This window comes from Pezoporus occidentalis, unplaced genomic scaffold, assembly GCF_034315485.1.
Source record: "Pezoporus occidentalis ecotype Australia unplaced genomic scaffold, CSIRO_AGI_Poc_V1 ctg23, whole genome shotgun sequence".
NCBI lineage: Eukaryota > Metazoa > Chordata > Aves > Psittaciformes > Psittacidae > Pezoporus > Pezoporus occidentalis.
The window spans coordinates 5,994,201-6,016,115 of NW_026914180.1; the positions used below are offsets into that span (position 1 = coordinate 5,994,201).

The 21,915-nt window shown below is 37.5% G+C and overlaps 1 protein-coding gene across 5 annotated transcripts in view; it reads right to left on the reverse strand.

Annotated features, from left to right (window-relative positions):
* PTPRN2 (protein tyrosine phosphatase receptor type N2) overlaps window positions 1-21,915 on the reverse strand; it is a 657,474-nt gene that overhangs the window by 37,822 nt on the left and 597,737 nt on the right. For all 5 annotated transcript variants that reach the window (XM_062621502.1, XM_062621503.1, XM_062621499.1 and 2 more), the window contains 2 exons: window positions 17,987-18,060; window positions 9,632-9,709 (listed from right to left, as the gene is read on the reverse strand). In XM_062621502.1, the coding sequence (XP_062477486.1) occupies window positions 9,632-9,709; window positions 17,987-18,060 (152 nt within the window). The remainder of the gene's footprint in view (window positions 1-9,631; window positions 9,710-17,986; window positions 18,061-21,915) is intronic.

The following is a 21,915-nucleotide window of genomic DNA, read 5'->3' on the forward strand; positions in this document are numbered from 1 at the left end:
CAGTAATTCACGTAATTCTGAACTTTGTATGCATGCACAACATAAAGTAAGTCAATGCATTGATATAAGAATAAAGAGAACATCAGGTCCTTAGGGCAGAGGTTTTTCTTTTTACGTAGAGCCCAGCAAAATTATGCCTTATTTGCCTAAATGTCTATGAAAAGTAAATATATTTTATATATATATATGTAACATATACAAATATTTATAATATATCAAACTAAACTTATTTGGATTACTTGGCAGGGACAGTTTCCTGTTTGCAATTTACTGTAATACTTTCAAGAGAAGAAGAAATGTTCAATAGAGTCTTCTGAATGGAAGTGAGAAAGTCTGAGTTACATAAAGGAGCTCACTACAGAGCTCGCAATACATGCTTTGCTGAAAAAGTGTAGAATTTTGTGTGACATGTCTACCTGCAGCCTGTACCATTCTCAAAACATTTCTTAGACAAGAATAACACCACCCCACCCCATTTATTGCAAATTAAAGGCCGAATCCTGCAACCCAAAGCAGTGTGTTTGACATCCACAGGATTCCCTGTTGATGAAATCCACCGTGTGTAGAGACCTCATGCTGTGGTTACCCAGCATGCCAGTCTCTTACAAAGGACTTCCACATTGGGATGAAATATATTTAGTACAAATTACTTGCAAAAGAGCACAGAACTGCTCCTTTTTCAAGTAAGGAGAAAAATAAAGTCACAAATAGGAGAATCAGCATTACAACACTGTCATAAATCTGATAAACCACCAGTTTTTCAAAGCTTATATTTTAAAATGTCCTTGTTTACTAGCTTGTAAAAAAATGGTTAATATGAATCACTTTGGTTTTTTTTCAGACATTTTACCATTTTGAAGCTTCTTTTTATAACAAATGATCCCACCCAAACCCCCTTTTCAGTCATTTTCCCCCTTATTTTTGTGACAGGGAAATGACAACGTGCTCTGACCAAACACTCTTCTTTTGATGGGGACTGGTGAAGAACTTTCTACAAAGTGACGATAAAAGCAGAAAATAGATAATGAGTTAAATCCAACCTAAAAATAACAGGCTAATCATGCCAGTTGCTTTCTAGGAGAGATCTCCAGAAAACTAAAGAATTCACCTTTTCAGTCTTTTAGGCAAATGCAACTATTTGGAAAAGCAGACAAACAAGCAAATGAACCCCAAATAATTTCTAATGATACTCAAAACTCAGCATGAATAAACACAACTTCTAAAACAACAAAAAGGGTACTAACCCTTGCTGGATAAGTTAATTATCCATTACATGTCTTGAAAACAAATAACTCAAATGTGACTTCTTTCAAGTTCTCCACTGGAAATGGGAAACATTGTATTGGATGGACACAATCAGAAAATGGTATTTTCTGCAATATTTTAAAACCAAACTGCAATGTTTTAATGGGTAAAAATAAATAAAATTAAAAAAAAAGAGTTATCTTTTAACCGGGAAAAAAAAAAAAAAGAGGGGGAATTAGATTTTTTGTTCTCAACTAGAACTTCACAATGTGTGCCAGTCAAAAAGCAACCTTTTCTGCAAAGCATTTGGTTGAAAATGACTTATCATTTTGACATATGATGGGTCAAATCTGTCAAGGTCAGAATTGCGATTTACAATGTCATAGCTGTGCCAGACAGTTAAACAAAGCTATAGGTTGAAAAATTAGCAATCAACAATCTGTATTTAATTAAAAAAAAAAAAAAATCTGACTCTAGCAGTTGAAAAGATGCCTTCAGAGAGCACCTTATACAAATACATGGCTGTTAAACTGGCTCCATATGTTATATCCCTACTGCTGCAGCAATGATTGTTTGGAAGTCAGTGGGAATTGCCAACTCAAGATGACTGTATGTGTAGCAATAACTTCTGCTTTCTCAGAGGAACGTAAACTGCTCTTATTCTTCTCAGTAGACTCCTAACTCAAACCTCATTATTAAATAATTTAAATATGAATGCTATTTAGTACTGCAGTGCTGACAAAATTACATTAAGGAGGAAAAGTCCACCAAAAATGCCTGTAATTAGCTTTTCACATTGGTACTGGAAAGGTGGAACTTAAACAATAAAGGGATAGAAATTTTAAACGGACCACTTCTAAGTACCTTCTCCAACCAGAGGCATAATTAGAAGTGAGCATGGTAAATGTGCACTCCTTTACTGAACGTCTATGGAATTCCTAATGCTATATTTATTTCACATGGCTTGACAAGTTACTAGAGCTCTAGGGGCTACTGTTCAGTGCCTCTCTCTCCCTTGCTGTTTTTCTTTTATTAAATTAAAATATGCATATTTTAAACATTGAATTGCTTTGTGTCGCTTTTCATCTGCTTTTCTTTCTGAAGGTGAGAACTGATCAGACATACAGGAAGTCCCATTCCAGGCAAGGAAAATAAAACCTTGGAATCAAGACTGCCTGAAATCACTATGTTCTGCACAGAACAAAATGCAGAAGAATAATTTAGTCTGTAAATTAATTTCAGTACTCATAAAACATGCTGAACTGGGAGCACAGAAACCAGCAATTAGAGCAGGGAAGGGTTTGGTACAGTTGTTCCTACTCAGCCCATGGGCTTGGAACACCGATTTTGCAGGGAGACTTTTTCAGCCCACCAGGATTTGCCCTTGGAGATCACTGATGACTAATCCTTTTTACGCAGCAAACAATCGACTGACAGTATTCTGTATTTGTTTTGTTGAATTCCAAAACTGGAAGAGAGAAGCAAAGATTCATGTCTTCAAGACTGCAACTCAGGAACAGGGTTCTTAATATGCTGCCGTGACCTGGGAGGAAAACAATGGTCAGTTTTTGAACTGACAGTGATAATATACTCCTGAATATGGGTAGAGAAAATATATTCTAAAATAGCATTAGATTAAGAAATGCAGGACTGGAGGCAACAAAAAGAAAACAGCAACCCAACTCCCTGGCTCACATTAGGGCTCCGGTCTTACTCTTGGGACTCTTTCTGCACTTTACATTTAATAATCTTGCAGTAAAAGTGGAAAATACTCAGAGGAGCAGAGATGAGGTGTTCCCACTCATTGTAACCAGAATAGGGCAAACCTCTACTCCAGTAAGCTTTGATTTTGTTTGTCAGCAATAGATGTCCAGCTCTAACAGGAAGGTTGAAGAGCGTTTCCAATTTCAAGACTATTTCATGTATTGCAGAATAGTGGAGGAAAGATGAGGTCATGAAAAGCATGGGTTTGATTCAGAATATGTAGGATAAAGCTCATTCTCACTTACTAGAGGAGCATCCTAATCATAAAGGGGCAGCACCTGCCATCTGCCTTCCTGGTCAGTGCTGTTCATGAGTGGTGTCTGCTTTGTCATCTGTGCCAGACAGGAGCCCTTCAGGGACTAAGGCATCTGGGGAACTATCTATCCTGAGATACAGATCTATTCAGGCAAAAGACAGAATTTTCTGGTCCAGACTATAAGCGTTAACTGTATTTGTTGTAGGTGCTTTGAACCTTATTGGACATCTGCAAAGTAAGGAAAATCCTATTTCTCAACTCCTTCTACAGAAGTAAGATAATGTTCATATACTTATTAATTATGTTGGTCACAGAGGGAGGACATCACAGAAACACCACAAATATTTACAAAAATATATTGTATGTGACTTCATTTTCTCAGGCAATTAAAACATATCCTCTTAATTCACTTGGCGTGAACTGCCTGATCCCTCTATTTCATTTAATATGGTACAATAAAAAAACGATGAAAATGCATTTCCCTCCAAAAAGGGAGAGTGGATAGAAGGGCAACTGTGGGTAGATTTATGAAAGCAAGGCATTACATGGGGTATTTTCCAGAGAGAAAAATTATGGCCTCCTACAGAAATCTCCATTTGGAGATGATGAACCTTAGCAGACATGCAATTTATAAACTGCCATAATTAAGAACAATTTTTCAGTGCAAGGATAGCTGGCTTTAAATTTCCTAACTCCTAGGAACAGTTTCTTGCATATTATCATCCCTGCTTCTTAGAATACATTGCAAGTTAAGACATGTACTTGATGTCAAATACTTCATGGAATTATAACCCAGCGCATGTAGAAAATAATAAAATTTTATGCCTCCAGAATTATTCACAACATGGAACTCCTGCTGCGAAAACTTGTTATAGATCAGAAATGTTCTACATCCTCTTTCTTTTGAATTATGTTCAAAGAGATGTTGAATTTTAATAGCGTTACGTGAAAGAGCTGAGTGAAATCTCACTGAAGCTGCCGGACAAAATCATCACCTTTCATTCCAGATAAATGTAAGAAACAAGCAAACTCTTTTATGGAGCCTGATAACTGAAATTACAAAAGTTATCATCAAAAACAAGAGAAACGTGAAGCATATGGACCCATAATTTTCTCTAGAAACTGATATGCTTAATGCAGGGAGAGAGGCATTAATCAAGGCAAGATGATTAATCCAGATAAGCTGCAAAAATGTGTAAAAGGAATAAAGAAACCCCCAGCACAGCTCAACAAACTACCATTGTGATCTGGTAGAAGAAAAGCTGAAAAAGAGGTTGGGGGTAAAACACTGGGTGAACGAGGTTTGGAAAAAAAGAATTTATTGCCTGTTATTTGATTCTCTCTTTGTCCAAGGAAATAAAACTCTGTACTTTCTTTGTAAATAAAATGGAACTATATCAAGGCAAAACCCTATCCTGAGGACAAATTCTCTTTCCAGCTGAGAAGAAAACAACCCACAGAGCTGGCAAATTGTTTAACTACTCAGGTAAAAATGGATTAATACCACGTGAGGGGAGGCATCCAGTTTTCAAGAAAGGGAATTGTAAGGTGGAATTCCCACTGAACCAAAATAGAATCAATGAAGGAGGTATCTCTTGGAAATAGTAATTGGTAAAAAGAGATGAAAACAAGACTAGATGAAATTAAAGGAAGACTTAAATCAGCTGGAAGCTTTTAAAAATTAATTAAAGTAGTAGCTGGAAAATTTCCAGAGCGGTCTAAGAGATGACATGCAGGCAGAGATGAAATCTCTGCTTGAGCCGCAAACACAGAGTATCCAGACAGATTAGGAAGCCCTGTGGCAAAACAGATCAATGAGATGACTGACAACACAACTCCTGCAGGCTAGAAAGTTTTCAAAGAAATAGGTAAGCCAGGGAAGTTGGAACAAACTTGGCACTTGCTGACTTAGAGAAGCTGTGCCAAGAATAGAAGGAGCTAGAGAAGTAAACTGGAGGGACACAGACAGCTGTGGAAGTCTGATGCCTAGATGCACCATTAGAAAAGCCAGAGTAAGTCTCTTGCCTTTTTTATCATCATAATTTTTCCAAAATATACCAAATTGAGCAAGATTTGAAAATGCCCAATATACAGGAGTTTGGACTATCTCCAGCTCAAAGACTGCATCTTTGAAAGAAAAACTTCCATCAAGCTGATCTCTCTCAGGTCAACATGAAAACCCAAACAAGCATGCACGGAAAATGCTGAATCTAATGGCCAGCTCTAGTGGCTCAAATTAGATGGTACTCAAGAACAAAACCTGTTCTTCTTCCTCACCTTATCAAAAAAAAAAGACATAATCTTTCAAGAAGTGGTTACTTGTGAGATGATTGAAACTGGTCCCCTTCTAGTTCCATAGTGGTACTAGGCATGAATCTGCTCATCACTAATATGAATGCTAAACAAGAGGAGCCTGGACAAAGTATCATCCATGCTTTAAGAAAAAGTTTTGCCCATTTTGGGAAAGAGAAGACCCTGACCTAACTATGATCTTTGTACAGATCTGAGCAACTTGAAAATGGTAAATGTGAATTTGATTGCTAAGTGTCTACTAAGTGTCACTTGCACAAAAGTACTGGGCACTGATTAACATAACAGGTTTTAGAGAGCCTTGCCAATAAGACTAGAAAAAAAGATTACTCAAAACTACATCATCTGTTTGGTCTTAAATAGAGATAATGGATGTGACCACATGATCCCATAGATGACAGAGATGAAGAGAAGCAGGCGCTGCAGAGCAGTTTTAGAGCTCTAAGTTCCCTTTGGAAAAAGCTTCCTCCAAATATATCTGTAGCCTCCGCTGCCAACAGGCATTTGGTCCACTAGATCACTGAACAGTTGGCCTAAAGTAAAACTTACAAAGTAAGTACTGTGACTCTCTACAACTCCAAACCTAGTGGGCTACACTGCTTGCTAATGCAGACATAGTCACTGAGAGGTGGAAGAATCTAATGCAAGTCTAAGGGAAAATAGGTTTAGAATTTGTATCTCTGGAATTTGAACATGAAATCCAGACAGGACAAATCAGGTGCAGTTTGGATTTCATGATGCATATCTGGACTTCATTATGCACATTTATTGTGTAAACGGCAAGAAAGCTGTCTTATACCTTCAAGTAATAAGCATGCTTTTTAGACAAGTGTTTTCTAGAAATCAGCTTGAAATGTCTACAGGAGTGGAAACAGTTATAACGGTTTCTTACTGGGGTAGCCTGGGGCTTCAGGAACTCCAAGATAAAATTGAGTGGCTGGTACCCACTATGCAACTAGGCTTTTGGGAATCTTAGCAGCTAAGACTGAAAAAATAGAAAGCAATATATCTACTAAATATTGGCATAGAAGGTGATGCCAAGCTCCAAGAGTTTCTGTTAGACTTGCTAAAGCATGACATTGTGCATTTAGGCAAGGAACAGCCGAACAGTCTTAGGTCTCTCTGGAGTCTGTCACTTTTCTCACTATCAGTCAGAAAACTGCTTCACTGAGCACACAAAAGGGGAAAAAAGCAACAGCTGGTATTAAGTGGAGGAGAGAGAGGGAGGAGAACCACTGAGAAGATGTATCAGGAATGAATAACTGAATCTTTAAACAATCCCTGGTGGCAGCACCATGTTTTGTATAAACGACACCAAAAAAAAATGTATTCAAGTAAACATCAAAGGATTCTGCCCTGACAGGAGTTAATACTCCATTTTCCCCAGCAAGTGCAGGTTGCCCATGCTTTACCTTAAAATAGGTACAGTTCGGTGAAAAAAATGACAGAAATTTTGCTCCTGCATCTGGGCATAAACCACAACTATTTCAAGCCATGGCTTTCAACTTGTACAACGGACCTACTACGTGTCAGTGGTTATGGATGCAGTCTTCTGTAAGGAGTTAATCTCTCTTGGCCTGTTTATTACACTTAGTGGATACTATAAGGCCATGTAAAAAGCTTGGGACAGTAACTAGCACATTGATGTGTGATCTGCAGGAAGTTTAAGAAAAGTGGGTGATAGACCAATCTGATACAGGTAGATTGAAGTGACAGACATCACAAAAATAAATGTAAGAAACAAACTTTTCTATGGAACCTAACAGAAGAAACAATAAAAGAATATCACATAAAAAATGGACACATAGCCTCACTTGAACAGATGCTGAACCATGGCTGCCAAATAAATGGCTTCCAAGGAGATGTTTACATCATATCTGGTGGGGAGATGGAATGAACTTTCACTGCTGGATAACTGGGAGGAGAAATCACTAAAAAGAGCAGAAGGAAAGTGAAGGAGAGTGAAGACTCCATGCTCACAAACAGCATGAAGACAGAAAGTCGAGAAAGAGACCTTTTGAGTACCAAAGGATATTCGGAAGGAATACGATTGGATCACAGAAATAACATTTCAGTTCTCCTCTCTGTATCTGTGCAAACAGTTTGCTTAACTGTTCAGACTAGAATGGGAGAAGAACAGAATATATCCTTCATACTCTGTTTGCATGATTAATTCTGATATCTGCATTAGCAAAAAAGCTTATACAAAGTGTGTTTTTTTAAATGACTCTAAAAATGAGAACATATATTTTTTAACATGTAGAGGTGCAGTTGCAGATAAAAATAAAATATAAATATACAAATATGCAAAAATATACACTTAAAAAAACTGGGCCTTAGGAATTGTAACATATCATTACAGAACAGCTAACATGGTATTGGATTTTGGATGTTTAACTTAAGAAACACATTTTCATGTATCATGCCTGTTATAAGGAATTCACCTGCCAAGCAAAAAAAAAAATAAAAAAAATCAGTGTTCTCAGGTATGTCTAATTACCAAATAGTGAAGAAAAAACCCACAAGTTACTTGAAAATTTAAGTCAGACCAACAACTCAACTCACTTCAAGAAGAAACCATTTGCTCTGCACTTTTAAGAAGCAGTCCCAGAATACCTCAGACTCAGCATTTAAATATCCAGGAATTCACAATCAAAGAAACTTTTTGAAAACATCCTGATTCCTCATCAGAAATAGTAGGAAATTGTGACATGAAAAACATCTTCAATAAGGATCAGTTAACACTTTCTAATCATAGACCAAGCGATGCAGATGGAGAGAATTGATGATTTCAACTGATGCAAGCTCCTAGAACACAATAGCACTTTTGAAATTTGTACACAGACAGTCTTTATCTTCAGAACAAATGTTTCAGAATTCATAATGCAAAACAAAAGATAAAAACATATGTTCGTGTTGATAACAAGCCTCAGTTGGCCTCCTCCCCAAACAGCCTCGGTAAGATTTCAGGCACACTTATACACTTACAAAGGAATATCTAACGCAGTGTATCTGTCACACAGTTGCACACACCTAGCCTGGTGGAGTGTGTATGTCTAAATCTTAGACCTGCACAAGCACATAAAAATACTGCATGCAAAGTAAGCTCATATTTGTGCATCACTAACTACTGCCTTTAGCCCCAGTCCTGCAAACAGTTATGCACCTACTTCAATTTATGTGGCAGGATCTTAGCTCAGCCTTTAAATTGGCTACCTGTGGTAGGGAAAATACATGAGAATTTAAGCATTTTGGGGAACTGGGACATGTGAGAAGTAGGTTTCAATGGAAAAATTCATGGCATATAGTGTTAGGTCTTTTTAATCGGGAGAATGACAATGACTTCTGGCTACACTCTTAAGAAGGTCAGGCCCTCTGAAAATCATCCAGTCCTTGGCTGTAATTTAATTATGGAGACCTGGCACTAAAATATGAATATTTTGGCCTGAGGCTTTCAATACAAATTCCAGATCAAGCATTCTTTAGAGGGTTTGTCATATACATAAATGGCTTGAATATCACAGAATCATTGAATCATTTAGGTTGGAAAAGACCTTTAAGATCATCAAGTCCAACTGTTAACCCAGCACTTCAAAGTCCATGACTAAACTATGTCCTCAAGCTCAAGCACCACATCTACACATCTTTTAAATACCTCCAGGGACAGTGGCCATGGCTCAAGGGACAAATACTTTTTCTTGCTTTTCTTAGATCTCAAAACTCCTCACGGGGGAGATAATTTTGGTGTTTGTTTTGATTTACTTTTAAGTTCCCTGACAAAAAAAAAATTTTGCAATCTGTGGCACTCAGTTTCCCTTCAGAAAAATAATGCAGTGAGCCAAACAGCTTTGATGTAGTGTGGGGTACTAAATCTACAGCATCACCACAGCTTCTCATCCTGACCGCCCTAGATTTTAAACAGACATTTGAACAAAGGATTTTCCACCTATTGTGACTCAAACACAACGCATTTATATACACCTTACATTTCTAGAAGCACAGGAAAACATTTGACTTGTAACTTAAATTCAGTTTTCGAAGAGCTGTTTAGCTTACCTGCCAGAAGTCAGCGACAGTAGCAGGAAGAGGGCCCTGGGTGGCAATATATGCAGGGTTTCGGGGGTCATGGTCCATCTGGAATAAGGAAAGAGAACACAGACTAAGTTTATTTAAAAGAAAATCCCTTGCTGTGCTAGAGACTGAAAGCACACGAGTGCCGAAACATGGGACTTCCTGAAGGACTGTCATGTCCCTGCATCCTTTATTGGCAAGCAAACAAATTTAGTTCTATTTATAAGTTCAGAGGAGAACTTTTTCCACAAAAGACTGATGCTACTAGATGACTGTCAGCACACGTGATGAGCAATATCCTGTGTCCTCAATATGGAGCATAAGATCATTTATGGTGGTTGACAGAGGTATTTGAGATCAGTACTCATGGTTTCATAGCAACCTAAGAGCCATGTGAAACATTTTTCTACACTGAGTGTTAAGAATGCTCCACACATCTAAATATGTTCCCCACTTCCACCATGCCAGTCAAGGGCACATGTAACTGGAAACCTGCAAAAATGGAGAACACATTCAGTTTCTGTCTTTTTCTGGTTAGCTGATTTATCTAAATGAATGGATTTGACCTCAATAGAGGAAGTTCTGCTTAAAGACCTTAATTATTACATTTAATTCAAGGAGCAGAAAATTCACTGAGCAGAAAAAATAAAGAATCTAAGAAACAAAGCCATCAAGAGTAAATAGGATTAGTGTGTTACAATGAATGTTTTCGAACTGATGGGTGGTTTTCTTGGTTCTAAACCTTAGGACCCATTCTGATGAAAAAGAATATCTGCTGATAGGATTAAAACCCAAACAAACTCATTCTAACCCTGAACTGGGAAAGACAAAACTTTGAACATAAAGAGACCCAGTTCAGCTCTCAGATGTGTGGGTGTGACTTGGTGACACTGAAGTTGGCGAGAGTTAATTTATACCCATGTAGCTGACGGAAGAATTTGTCTTAATACATGATTCTGTTCTATAAGTAAAGATCTGAATAAGAATGAATGTGAGTCACATTTGCATTAACAGGCATCTACTGAATTTATTCAAAGCCTATCAAAATTTTCAGTGATGGTACATGTCAGCATAAAAGAAGGCACCTCATAATTATGTGCAACATAAAAGGGGGAAGAACCATAAAAGAACAGATGTAAGTTATTCTAACAGAACAACAATATGATGAATGTTGCAAAAAGGAAGAGAACACTTCTATGCTTCTCATTTTCTGAAGTATAATTAAGCTGGACTTAATATTAAAATTCACCATGACAACACAACACAGGTAAAATGAAGTTACTGAATCCATTTATAATAAAAGCTTACTTGTGATTCACCACCCATAGTTATAAAAAACCTTGACCAGGATGTCTATAATACCATCATTTTATTCTGAGCTTCACTGAGATGCTTCTCTTATCAGCAAATAACTCTTCACAACAAGCAATTGCTCACAACAAATTTCAAGCTTGCTTTCTTTGCCTTTTGACAAAAGTAATTCTGATAGCAAGACATTTACTACTGTGGGTATTTTGAGATGAGGGAAACACTAGCTTTCTTCAGAAGCAGTACTAGTGAAAAAACCTTAGGAACAATTTCAAAATGGGCAACTGGTTTTGTTTTTTTTTTTTTTTTTTTGTTTTTTTTTTTTTTTTTTTTTTTTTTTTTTTTTTTTTTGTTTTGTTTTGTTTTGTTTTTGTTTTGTTTTTGTAAGAATTGAGACATTGCTTAATCACATTTGCTGTTGTTTTCAGATGTGTTTAGTTCAAAGTCAAGTTTCAACTATATTTTTGCTCAATTACAGATGAAATTGTTTCTGTTATTGTTTTGTTTTGAAACCCAGAGAGATCTATAGGATTTAATCATGTGCTTAAATGTTTTCCCATGCTGGAACTAAAAATCTTAACTTAGAAAAATTGAACCTCCATTCTGGAGGACTTGCTACTCCCACTGTAAGCTGTTGTAGGCTGCATCCACTTGAAAATGATGTCACTTGACTAACAGGCAAGAACCTGACTTAGAAATGTAACCGACAGTGACGACACCAAACTTTATAAAAAATAATCACTTATTTTGAATTTCTTCTTCAACTAAATTCTTTTATATGTAGACATGCCAGAAAACAAAGGCAGAAGAAATTGATGATGATGCAAATAGCGCTGTCATGGGAGGGAATACTTCTCAACATTCAGCTGATAAATCAGGAATAGGCTAATCTTGGCATTTCAGCATTAATCAACCTCTGTCACAAAGGTGCTGCTGGAACGTGGCAAACATTACAATAAGCACAGAGTAGTGAAGTGTATCAGCAGTTTTACAATAATTCAAAAGACAATTACAATTATTACATTCCAAGCACATTGTGTTGCACAGAAAACAATTATGAGCAGAAACTCTTCTTGCTTGAAGCAAATAGAAGATGGCAGAAAGCCCTATCACACTATTAAATGATCTTTAGCTGAACAAAAATAAGAGCAGAGATTAAACTAATTAAATGAAATTCCTGGTTTCATCAATTTTCTATTATATGTACTGTTTTAAAGGCCAGTATTTCAAGAAAAGTGTGAAAAATCACTATGCTGGTCACATTCAATTGAATGTGAGTAGGTGACTGCAAGGAATGATTATTGAATGTTTTTGTTATGTTCTTTTTTATTCTCTCAAGGTCACCAAGAACACCAAGGGCATCTTAATCTATCAAAGTTAAGAAAAGTTTGAATAAAGAAATAAAGTCAGTAATGGGTTTTAAACTAACTAATCAAGGATCAAGTAAAAGGCTTTTTTCTATGTCACTAGTCATTATCTTCTTTAAGGATCCCTCAGATTTCTCACTTCACGAAAATAAAACTGAAAATTTATTCTCCAGAGAAGAACAGATAACAGCAGGCTCCATATTAGCAAGTATTAAAACAAAAATTGACTGTTTGCTAACATTTTACATCAGGACAACCTTCAAAAATACCCAAATAGTTATTGCTCAAAAAGAACAAGATTTTTCCCCTCTGTCTCCATCAAAGAACAAAGTTCACAAGGATTACATCAGAACTGGATCGAACAGCCATTTTTGGAAAGAAAAAGCTGCAATTATTACAACTATTCTACTATGGTGGAATTCTCATTTTCTGCTGCAGTACAACAAAGGCAAGTCTGGTGATAATGTTTCAATCTATTTTTCCATGATTTTGTATTACAGAAAAAAAGGGATCAAGGTTTAGTATAACTGACCATGCAATTGACTGTAGTGATTCAGTCACTACCAATATCAAAAACAAATGGAAACAAAAAGGAGGAGCATTCAGATTTTTTGTTATAAAAGAAAAACTTCAGAAAACTTTACTGGCACCAGTTGTGTTTTTCTACAGGGCTTTGTAATATAAGATGACTTACAGTATCTTAAAGTAGGAAAATACATAAAGAACACAATATCACAATTAATTGCACCTTTGTTAAATTAATATCAGACAAAAATTACACCTTTGCTTTACTAGAGAATAAAAGCTACTCCTTTGATTTCTGCTTCAAGAGTTCTACAATCCAGTTGTTTTATCCCAGGATTTTGCAAGGATTCCCTGAAGAACTCTGAATTTTGTTGAGTTTCTAGATAGACATCATGCTGCTGCATGATTTCACTGTAATGCTGATGAAATATAGAAAAATCAATAGATTCTGGGTGTAAATCCTCAAGTTTATTGTATTTGGACTAAAGAGTGGTACATGTAGATTCTTGTTAAGTAGTCTTCTAAACTGTAAACTGAAGTGTCAATAGGCATCAATGACCATTTTGAAATCTCATGTAAATGATACACCAATTCATTCCTGCCTTTTACCTTCCCTCCCAGTTTGTCAGATTCTTAGTTTCCACACAGAAAGATGTTGAGAGAGATGTGGTCTCAGTCACACCATATTTACCTTGACCTAAATCCTCTTGAGTCCAGATGAAATATTCCTAAATCGCATGTGATCAGAATGTGATCCAGTGTAGACCAAACACAAGAGAAATAAAGTTTAACTGTAATTACCACCTTAAAAATACATATGGATTCAAGGTACTGTGTTGCTTCCAGATTTAATGTGTTTCCAATAAAAAACAAAACAAAACAACCCTTCATGCATGTATTTATCAAACAGAGTATAGACAGCCTCTAAAAGTAAAAATCTATATTTGTTTTTGTAAAAGAAAGCATATTCAGCAAATGCAGATGAACTTTGTAATCAAATTCATCTCAGCATTAAAATTAAAAAGGTAGACTAGTCCTCATCTTCCTGTTTGAATTAAAATTTAAACCAATTTTTAAATCCTTCCTTTAAAACCCCTAATGGAATGAAAGAAGTAAATCTGGTTGTGAATGCCATTATGAATTTCAGAGTCTATTCTTGGTGATGAAATTTGTACGCTGTGTTTGAACAAACTGTCATGCTAATGACATTCCTCAGTCTGGTGTCTTCAATAATAAGTAAACTGAGTTTTTAAATGTAGTTGATGGGATTTTTTCTCTCTCAGACACCCTATGAGGAAAAACAGAATTCCCATTTACTTTCATGACCTCTGATTTAAAAGCAAAGATTGCACATTATTTACTACTGGATGATTTTCCTGAAATTTAATGAGGACTAAGTACAAATATGACAGAAGTAATTATCACAGTTTTATTCTGCACAGTCAGGGTCTTCTTGTGCTGTAATTGCAAGCCTTTCATTCAGCTGCCGATAGCAGAGTTATTATCATAGTACTTCACGCTATTTCAGAGAGGAGGGAAACAGATTTCTACCTCACTTCTACCCTGCAAATTTATCCTGAGGACTCATTTTGCCTGGCCTCGCACTACAGTGAAATTAAAGACCTACGGGAAGAACTTGGACTAAATCTTTGCTGATTATCCTCATCCGCTCCCAGCCGTGGTGAGGCCATCAATCTAACCCCAGTTTTCACAACATATTGGAGAGAAAGGAAGTCTTGAGGGGGGTAGCATTTTTTAAAAGGAAGAAACGTGGGCAGGTGGCCAGCTCATTGTCTAGCATAGGGATTTTTTTACGGTGTACTGCTGCACTCATTTAGACTTAAGTTAAGGTTGAGTGAGCCCCAGCTGGAGACTGGACCACTGACCCAGAAGCTGGAGATACCCAGGGACATGTACACGACTGGAAGCCTCCCTTTCTGAAGCTCAAATATAATTACTTTATTTTACACTCTTCCCCTCCCAAATAGCTCACACAAGCAGTGAGGAAAAAGTCTCTCCCAGTCAGATCAGACCATACTGATCCTGTGCTATTAATGCCCATCTTGCAGGTCACTACAATGCTCACTCCTAACCCAAGCACTGTGAGGCAAAAAGATGCACCAGGAACATCATTGTATCGACATGATAATTACTGAGGTTATTTAAGTTGAACGGCAGCTGTCTGAAGGAAAGAAGTGGTAGGATTTTTGCAAGAGTGATTAAAGACAGACTCCCTGGGACTCCATGTACACTGTACACGTAAAAGACGTTGATTAAATGTGTATCTGCTAATAAGAAAGATCCCAAATAAACAGCAGCTGTATGTCTAGCTCAGGCTGCAATAGCTGTACAGCCACAGCAGATACTGCAGGACCGAGTGCCCAGTATAATAGAAGTAGGCTTCTGAGGTGGAGAGAACACAGACTGATTGTCTCTGCCACTTGTATACTCTACCTCGTTATACAAAAACTATACCAAATTAACAATTATGTTCATACTAACCTGAAAATACTTAATTTATTTTGAAATGAAACAGTTTGCAGGGAATCCCAAACTATGGGCTTTCAAAGTGGCCATTTCCTCCTACCACCTTCCCACTGCATCACCTTCAGGAAACATACATTTTATCTAATGTTTTCAAGAAAGCAAAATGAATATTGACTTCATAAAATGGACTCACAAAACCATCTGGAGCTCTCTAGCCTTGGAATAACAGGTCATCTACAGAAATGTGGGCTGTGGCACTCCTTCCCACAGAGTAAGGTCCCTATCCTATCATGAAGAAGAGGAACTCAAGAGTTTATCTTAGCAGGTTTTCATGGATATGCAAGACACTGGGTGCTTGTACCATTTCAGTGAAACATTTGTGCACGCAGTTATCTCTGGGCATAGAAATAATTCTGTAAGAGATACAAAGACAACCATCAGAAATTTTGCTTTATCCGTGTGACTCAGTTTATTGAATGAAACTCCTGAAGCTGGGAAAGCTACACAAATTAAATACTTCTTAACTTTGCAGAAGGAAATACCCTTATTAAATGCTGGATGGAAAGGCAAAATTACAACCCCCTGTAAAACCATGAGAGTTAAAGCTGTGGAAGCAGAGTTCCTCTGCCTGAATTAGCTCCAGACATCCTGACAAAGCAAATCTCTTCACAGTTATGTTAATGGGATATCTTGGTCCTGCCTCTCCACCCCCAACACTACTTACTCCAGTACTTTTCAGTTTAATTACGGGAACAGATAGATAAACTGTAATCCAGAATTATAATTGCAACAGCCATATACAGACAAGCAAGTATTTACCCCTTCTTCAACTAAATTTGTGCATTAGAAACAGTGAATCTCCACAGACTTTGGGGCAGGCTGCAGAAGCCTGTGTTGGCTATTTGGCAAAAAACACGGTATATGTACTGCTGCCAACACCGAACCTGGCTTAGCACCATCTTCAAATGCCTCAATTCCACTTCTGCACCATATTGTAGTCATGCAAATTACAACCAAGCTCTTACAAGAATACAGTATCTCACTTCGTTTAACACTCCCACTCCTGTGCTTGCCACAAAACCTCACAGCATCTACTGACCAAACATAACTCACCAAATATGCCCTGAAGACTGGCAGACACAGAGCACTGAAGTGCTGGTGCTGGACTTCCACGCATGACTTTATAAGCAGGATACATATCCTCGGAGAGCCGACTAGAGCTTGGTCTACTAAGAGACATACTTAAAAGTAGTCCAAAACTTGCTCAAATCTGTGCACATCTACCCCTGTGCTCTAAAACGGCAGCTGGCAATCCCTGAAGCATGCTGGTGCTTTGGTTTCCCCTCTACCCTAAGCCAAAGACAAAAGCATCCCAAAGATGTTTTTTGGGTTCTGTGTATTTTTTAACTCCTTTGAATAAAACATTTTCATATGTTCAAGGAAATGAAGCTTTTGAACACTTCTGAAATTAACAGGCAAAGCTCAGAGAACAGTTTCTAGAGAGTTGTGTTTTGGGTTGGTTTTATGTTTTTGCGGTTTTATTTTTATTTTTTATTTTTTAAAAAGAAGTATTGTCAGCAACGTTGGAAGGAAATAAGCTGTAATTTCATGCTGTTGCAAATTGCCAGCTGCCTTGCCCACACAAGTGATTTAACTGGGGGAGTGATATTCCCCAGGAAAATGACCCAGTAATGGCATACACAGCCCACTGCAGAGAGATCTAAGTCCCCATTCCAAGTTCTTTCTCTTAGTTTCCCTGTAATAACTTTTTAGTGCCTAATTAATGTGAATAAGAACCACGAGCAAAAGTGATTCCAATACAAGCAGTCTTACAGAGGTCAAAGACACAGTGCCTTTTTCCCCCCTTCAAATGAATATCATGACACTTCCACTGAGATTCTGTAACAGGCCAATGCTATTGGCTCTATCATGCATGTTTTGTGCCTAAAAATAGAGATCTTTTCTCCCTGTCATCTTTCACAGACAAAAAAGGATTCATCTTCAGCTTGCATAGGGTGAGAAAGGGCAGCTGGTTCATACTGAAGGATCCAGATGCAAAAACTGGATTGACATATTTTGAAGTTTGAATGAATATACAAGTGGTAAAGGATCTCATTCTCTCTTTCAAAACAGCAAGCTCAGAGAAGAACTGGGAGAGCTACAGAAACACCAAGTTATGCAGCTGAAGGGCAACACAGGAAAAAACGTCATTTCCTGATGCAGAAAAGGTTCAGAAGCCTGTGGAGCACAGCTCTCCATGCCTACAGAAACCACTCTTTCTATAACTGGAGATAGCAAAAAAGAAGAAAGTTTTATGTCCTCAGAAAAGGAAAAGCTCCACTAAGGGTATATTGTTGAATTTTATAATCCATAAATTAATAATGGCAACTACAGAAAACCTGACCGTATTAGAAGGTAGGACTATGACTATCTAGCGACTGTTTTCTTTATACATAAACTTTGAGGGTACTGCATGCATATGTAGATTTATTTCTCTTCAGTTTGAAAGGACAGCCCAAGACATCAGAGTTGTGAGGTGCTCACAACCTGAGGTTGCACACCTGAGCAGTTAGGTGCTGCAAGTTAGCATATTTTAAAAAGAAAAGACAGCAACTGGTTGTTTGGATTATTTCTCGTAGGTTACCATACTTACAATTGGGCTAGCATTGATGTAGTCCGAATTGTCGTGGCTACTTTCACCTTTCAGACATATCCTGGAATGATCATCTGCAAAGGAAAAAATAAGAGAAGAAAGTTTTTATACAAGTATTATACCCATTTGAAGTTAAACAATTCAAAGTCAGATTAATGTGCACTTCAAGACAGGCAAACAGTAAATATCAGAAAGGATATTCTGGCTCCCAATCTTACATAGCCTTGATACAGCCTGACCTGACTCGGAAATGAAGCACTAAGGTGTTTTAGAGACTGAGTATCAGAAAGGATGTCTTCATGAGATGCAACATTATGTGCTACAACCTCTCATAGGAAAAAGGGGAATCTCCATTGCTCAAGAAGTTTAACTTTAAACTAGAGAGATAACTAGAAGAAACTAGTATTATAGAAAACACTTGCATTTTCAGGGTTATGGAAGTAGTAAGCTGATGGACTTTAACTGCCTGGGTTCTCTGTAAAATGAACAGCAGGAACATGAATGTACAGTTGAGAGCTGGACAGTAAGTTAATCTGTCCTGATCAAAGGCCAGTGCTGTGTGGTACTATGCTAGTGACGTGGGGAGACAATATGACTTGGAGATAATCATGTAAGAGAGAAAATGCTGATAACTGCACCTAAAAGTATGGCTGGAGCATGTAGTGGTATCTTACACTGCTGGAAATGTAGCTAGTTCAGACACCACCAGTAAAGTAAACAGAAGCTCTGGACACAGGACACTTACTCATGTTTGCCCCCTGTCATGATTCTTTTAGTACTTTTAAACTTGTATTTTTACTGGTGCTAGCTCAACTATGTTTAGAGTTGGTACACCCCAGCTCCAGTCCTTTTTTTAACTTCAGGACATATGTAATGGATGATTTCTATTTGTCCGTATTTAGACAGTGACAATGCAGATGTCTGCATCTCTTCCAGTCATCTAGACTCACTCTCTGCTAAGAGAAAATAAATATTTCTGTGTTATGAATCATCTCATCCTGATTTAGCTGCCTCAAACAGACCAAATTGCACTTGAGAAGTGCCCGTTTCTTTCCACTGACTAAAGAAAGAAAGACCAGACCACGTGCAGATAATTTATGTGAGAGATGTCTAAGTCTTTAGATATGAATCTCAAACAACTTATACATGATACATAACCAACATGATTTATACTTCTCAGCAAACCCACCCTGCAGCATATATTGTGGTAAGTTGTGGAGCTGCCCTTTCTGTAACCCTCTGAAGCTGAACATGGATATTGATGTTTTGAAAAGATCTTTCCACCAATTATTCAAATCGATAAAATAAGAGTATAGGAATACACCCTGCCCCCCTTGGTATCTTGTCTTGTGGCCTGTGACACCATTCTCAACAGCAGAATTACAAGTTGGCTTTTTAAACTGTTAAGTACCAATCATTATTTTAATAATGAGGAACAATAAATGAGTTATCAAGTGTTATAAGTACCACACAGGAAAGTAGAGGCAGAAGGTTTGGGCTCTGCTTAGGTTTATTCACCAGTAATGTCATGTCAGTTCAATATATAAGCAAGACAAAGTCGTGCTTGTATGAATGTTGATTATAGTCACTCAACCTCACCAACAATATGTAACCCACCAACATGAGCAACTTCCTCCTGGAATATGATTAGAGGTGAACAAGTCATGTCAAATGAATGAAGAGCCATTCTTTACTATTCACATATTTCCTCTGATTAGGTTTCAACACAACAGGAGGAAGAAGAAGATGAGAAAGGGGACACTTTTATACACATTATTCATTTCCACCTTACTTAGGCACCACTGCACAAAGAATCCAAAACACAGAAATGAACTTGTGTCATCTGAGATCCTGGAGCTAGCCAAGATTTTTTATAGGAAGATATATCATGAGCATTGTCACAAAGTGCTTGAAGAACTACAGCTCTGAAACCTTTTGGCTATACAGAAGACAGGCAGGTTACATGCACTGAATGTGGTCTCTCATACATCTTAAGCTAAGTAAGTGCTCAGGATAAGCCCCATTCATTGGACAGCAAAAGTGTTTGAACTAATCACCAAAGAAAATGTATGAAATGCTCTTGAAGGGATGAGGGAGAGAAAGTAGACAATGATCCATCAGGATTTAGCATACAGATGTCAGTGTGACTGTCCAATAAAAGTCAAGAGTCAGATCAGTAACTTCAGGATCTTTCTTTTTTTTTAAACAGTGTTTTGTCCAGAGCCACTGATTCAGCGTGCTGTACCATTACCCAATGGAGGGTTAATCAGAGGGTGAGACATTTTAAGTCTTCGTCAGTGAAAAGGTGGTGAGACTTTGTGCTCAGGAAAAAATTAAAAGTGTGTAAAAAAGGTTGTACATGTGTTTTCTGCCTGTATCAAGTTTGCACCCATGTGTGCTTTAGTTGCATCAGCAAGCTTTCATATTGACAATGAACAGATTGTGCTTGTCTATGCCTGTTATCACCTCAAAGCTTCTAGGAACTAGCATAATAACTCCTCAGAAACAGTCAGAAAAAGAAGAAAGAATAAAAAAAGATATATGGACATCAGTTTGTTATGTTAACAATAAGCAACTGGAGAAAATGCTGAATGTACAAGATTTTTTTTTGTAAACTGCATATTGATTATGTCAGAAGCAAAAAAAGTGAAGCAGGAAAATCAGGAAACAAAAGGAAGGGGATGATAGAAAAGGAAGATATATGACTGGTCTAAAAAGCAAGCAAGAAAGATGAATAAATAGGAAGGGAGCGGGACCATAATAAGGAAGTGAGAGAAAAGACAAATGCTGTTACTAGCTACTGCAATCTGGCCAAGTTACAACTAATCATCATTTCAAATATCTACAACAGCTACTGCTAAATGCTGAACTACTTTGCATTTGCTACTGCTCCAGCCAAGTCACAGCTAAAAGAAAAGCAAAACATACAGGTGAATATTGATATAAAATATAAATTATGAAGTATAAAGGATAGACGATAACAGACAAAATATAAAGCAAACACACATGACTTTGTAGTATATAAAGTATATAAATACTCAATTTATAGACTGAGAAAGCTAAGTTTTGCCGTCCATGTACAGATCTCTTCATGTGGACTAGGTTAAAGTTAATGGAGCTTGATTAGTTGGCTAAATACAAACATGTCATACTGTTTGAAAAACTGGAGAGTAGATGAGACATTGCACAAGGATAAAAGGTATGACACAATACCTAAAGACTTGTACCCGATTGGATCAGCATCTGAAGCTCACACAGGGTAGATGAAGGCATCCTAGAGCTATTAATGTCAACGTAAACCAACGTCCTGGTTTCAGGTGGGAGAGAGTTAATTTTCTTCCTAGTAGCTACTGAAGTGCTCTGTTTTGGCTTTAGTCTGAGAACAGCGCTTATAGCAACCAATGTTTTTAGCTGTTGCTAAGTAGCGCTTATCCCGACCAAGGACTTTTCAGCCTCTTATGTTCTGCCAGCGAGGAGGGGCACAGGAAGCCGGGAGGAAGCAGGGACACGACACCTGACCTGAACTAGCCAAACAGGTAAATCTAGACTGATACGTTTTTGATACCTTTTTTTTCTTTCTTTTTCATACAAAGCACTGTCCAGAACTACACTGAAGTAGGAAATTCAAGAACTACTGAGGAGAAAAAGTGGAGCAGGCTGAAGACGGTAAAGAATCATAACTTGTTAATTATCATTATTTTGCTCATAGATTATTTGCAAAACGTAACTCTTCTTAGATCTGAATTGAAATCAAGTTGGTTGATTCCACAGCATTATTTTTACATGCATTACTGAAACGGACAGTGCACACACCAAAAGCAAGTACCCTCTGCTCAGGTGTTCCCGTTCCTGCTGCACATTCCCTGGCTGTGCTCTAACTGCACACAAGCTTCAGACCTGGGCACACACTCTGCCCCCAGACGCTTTGC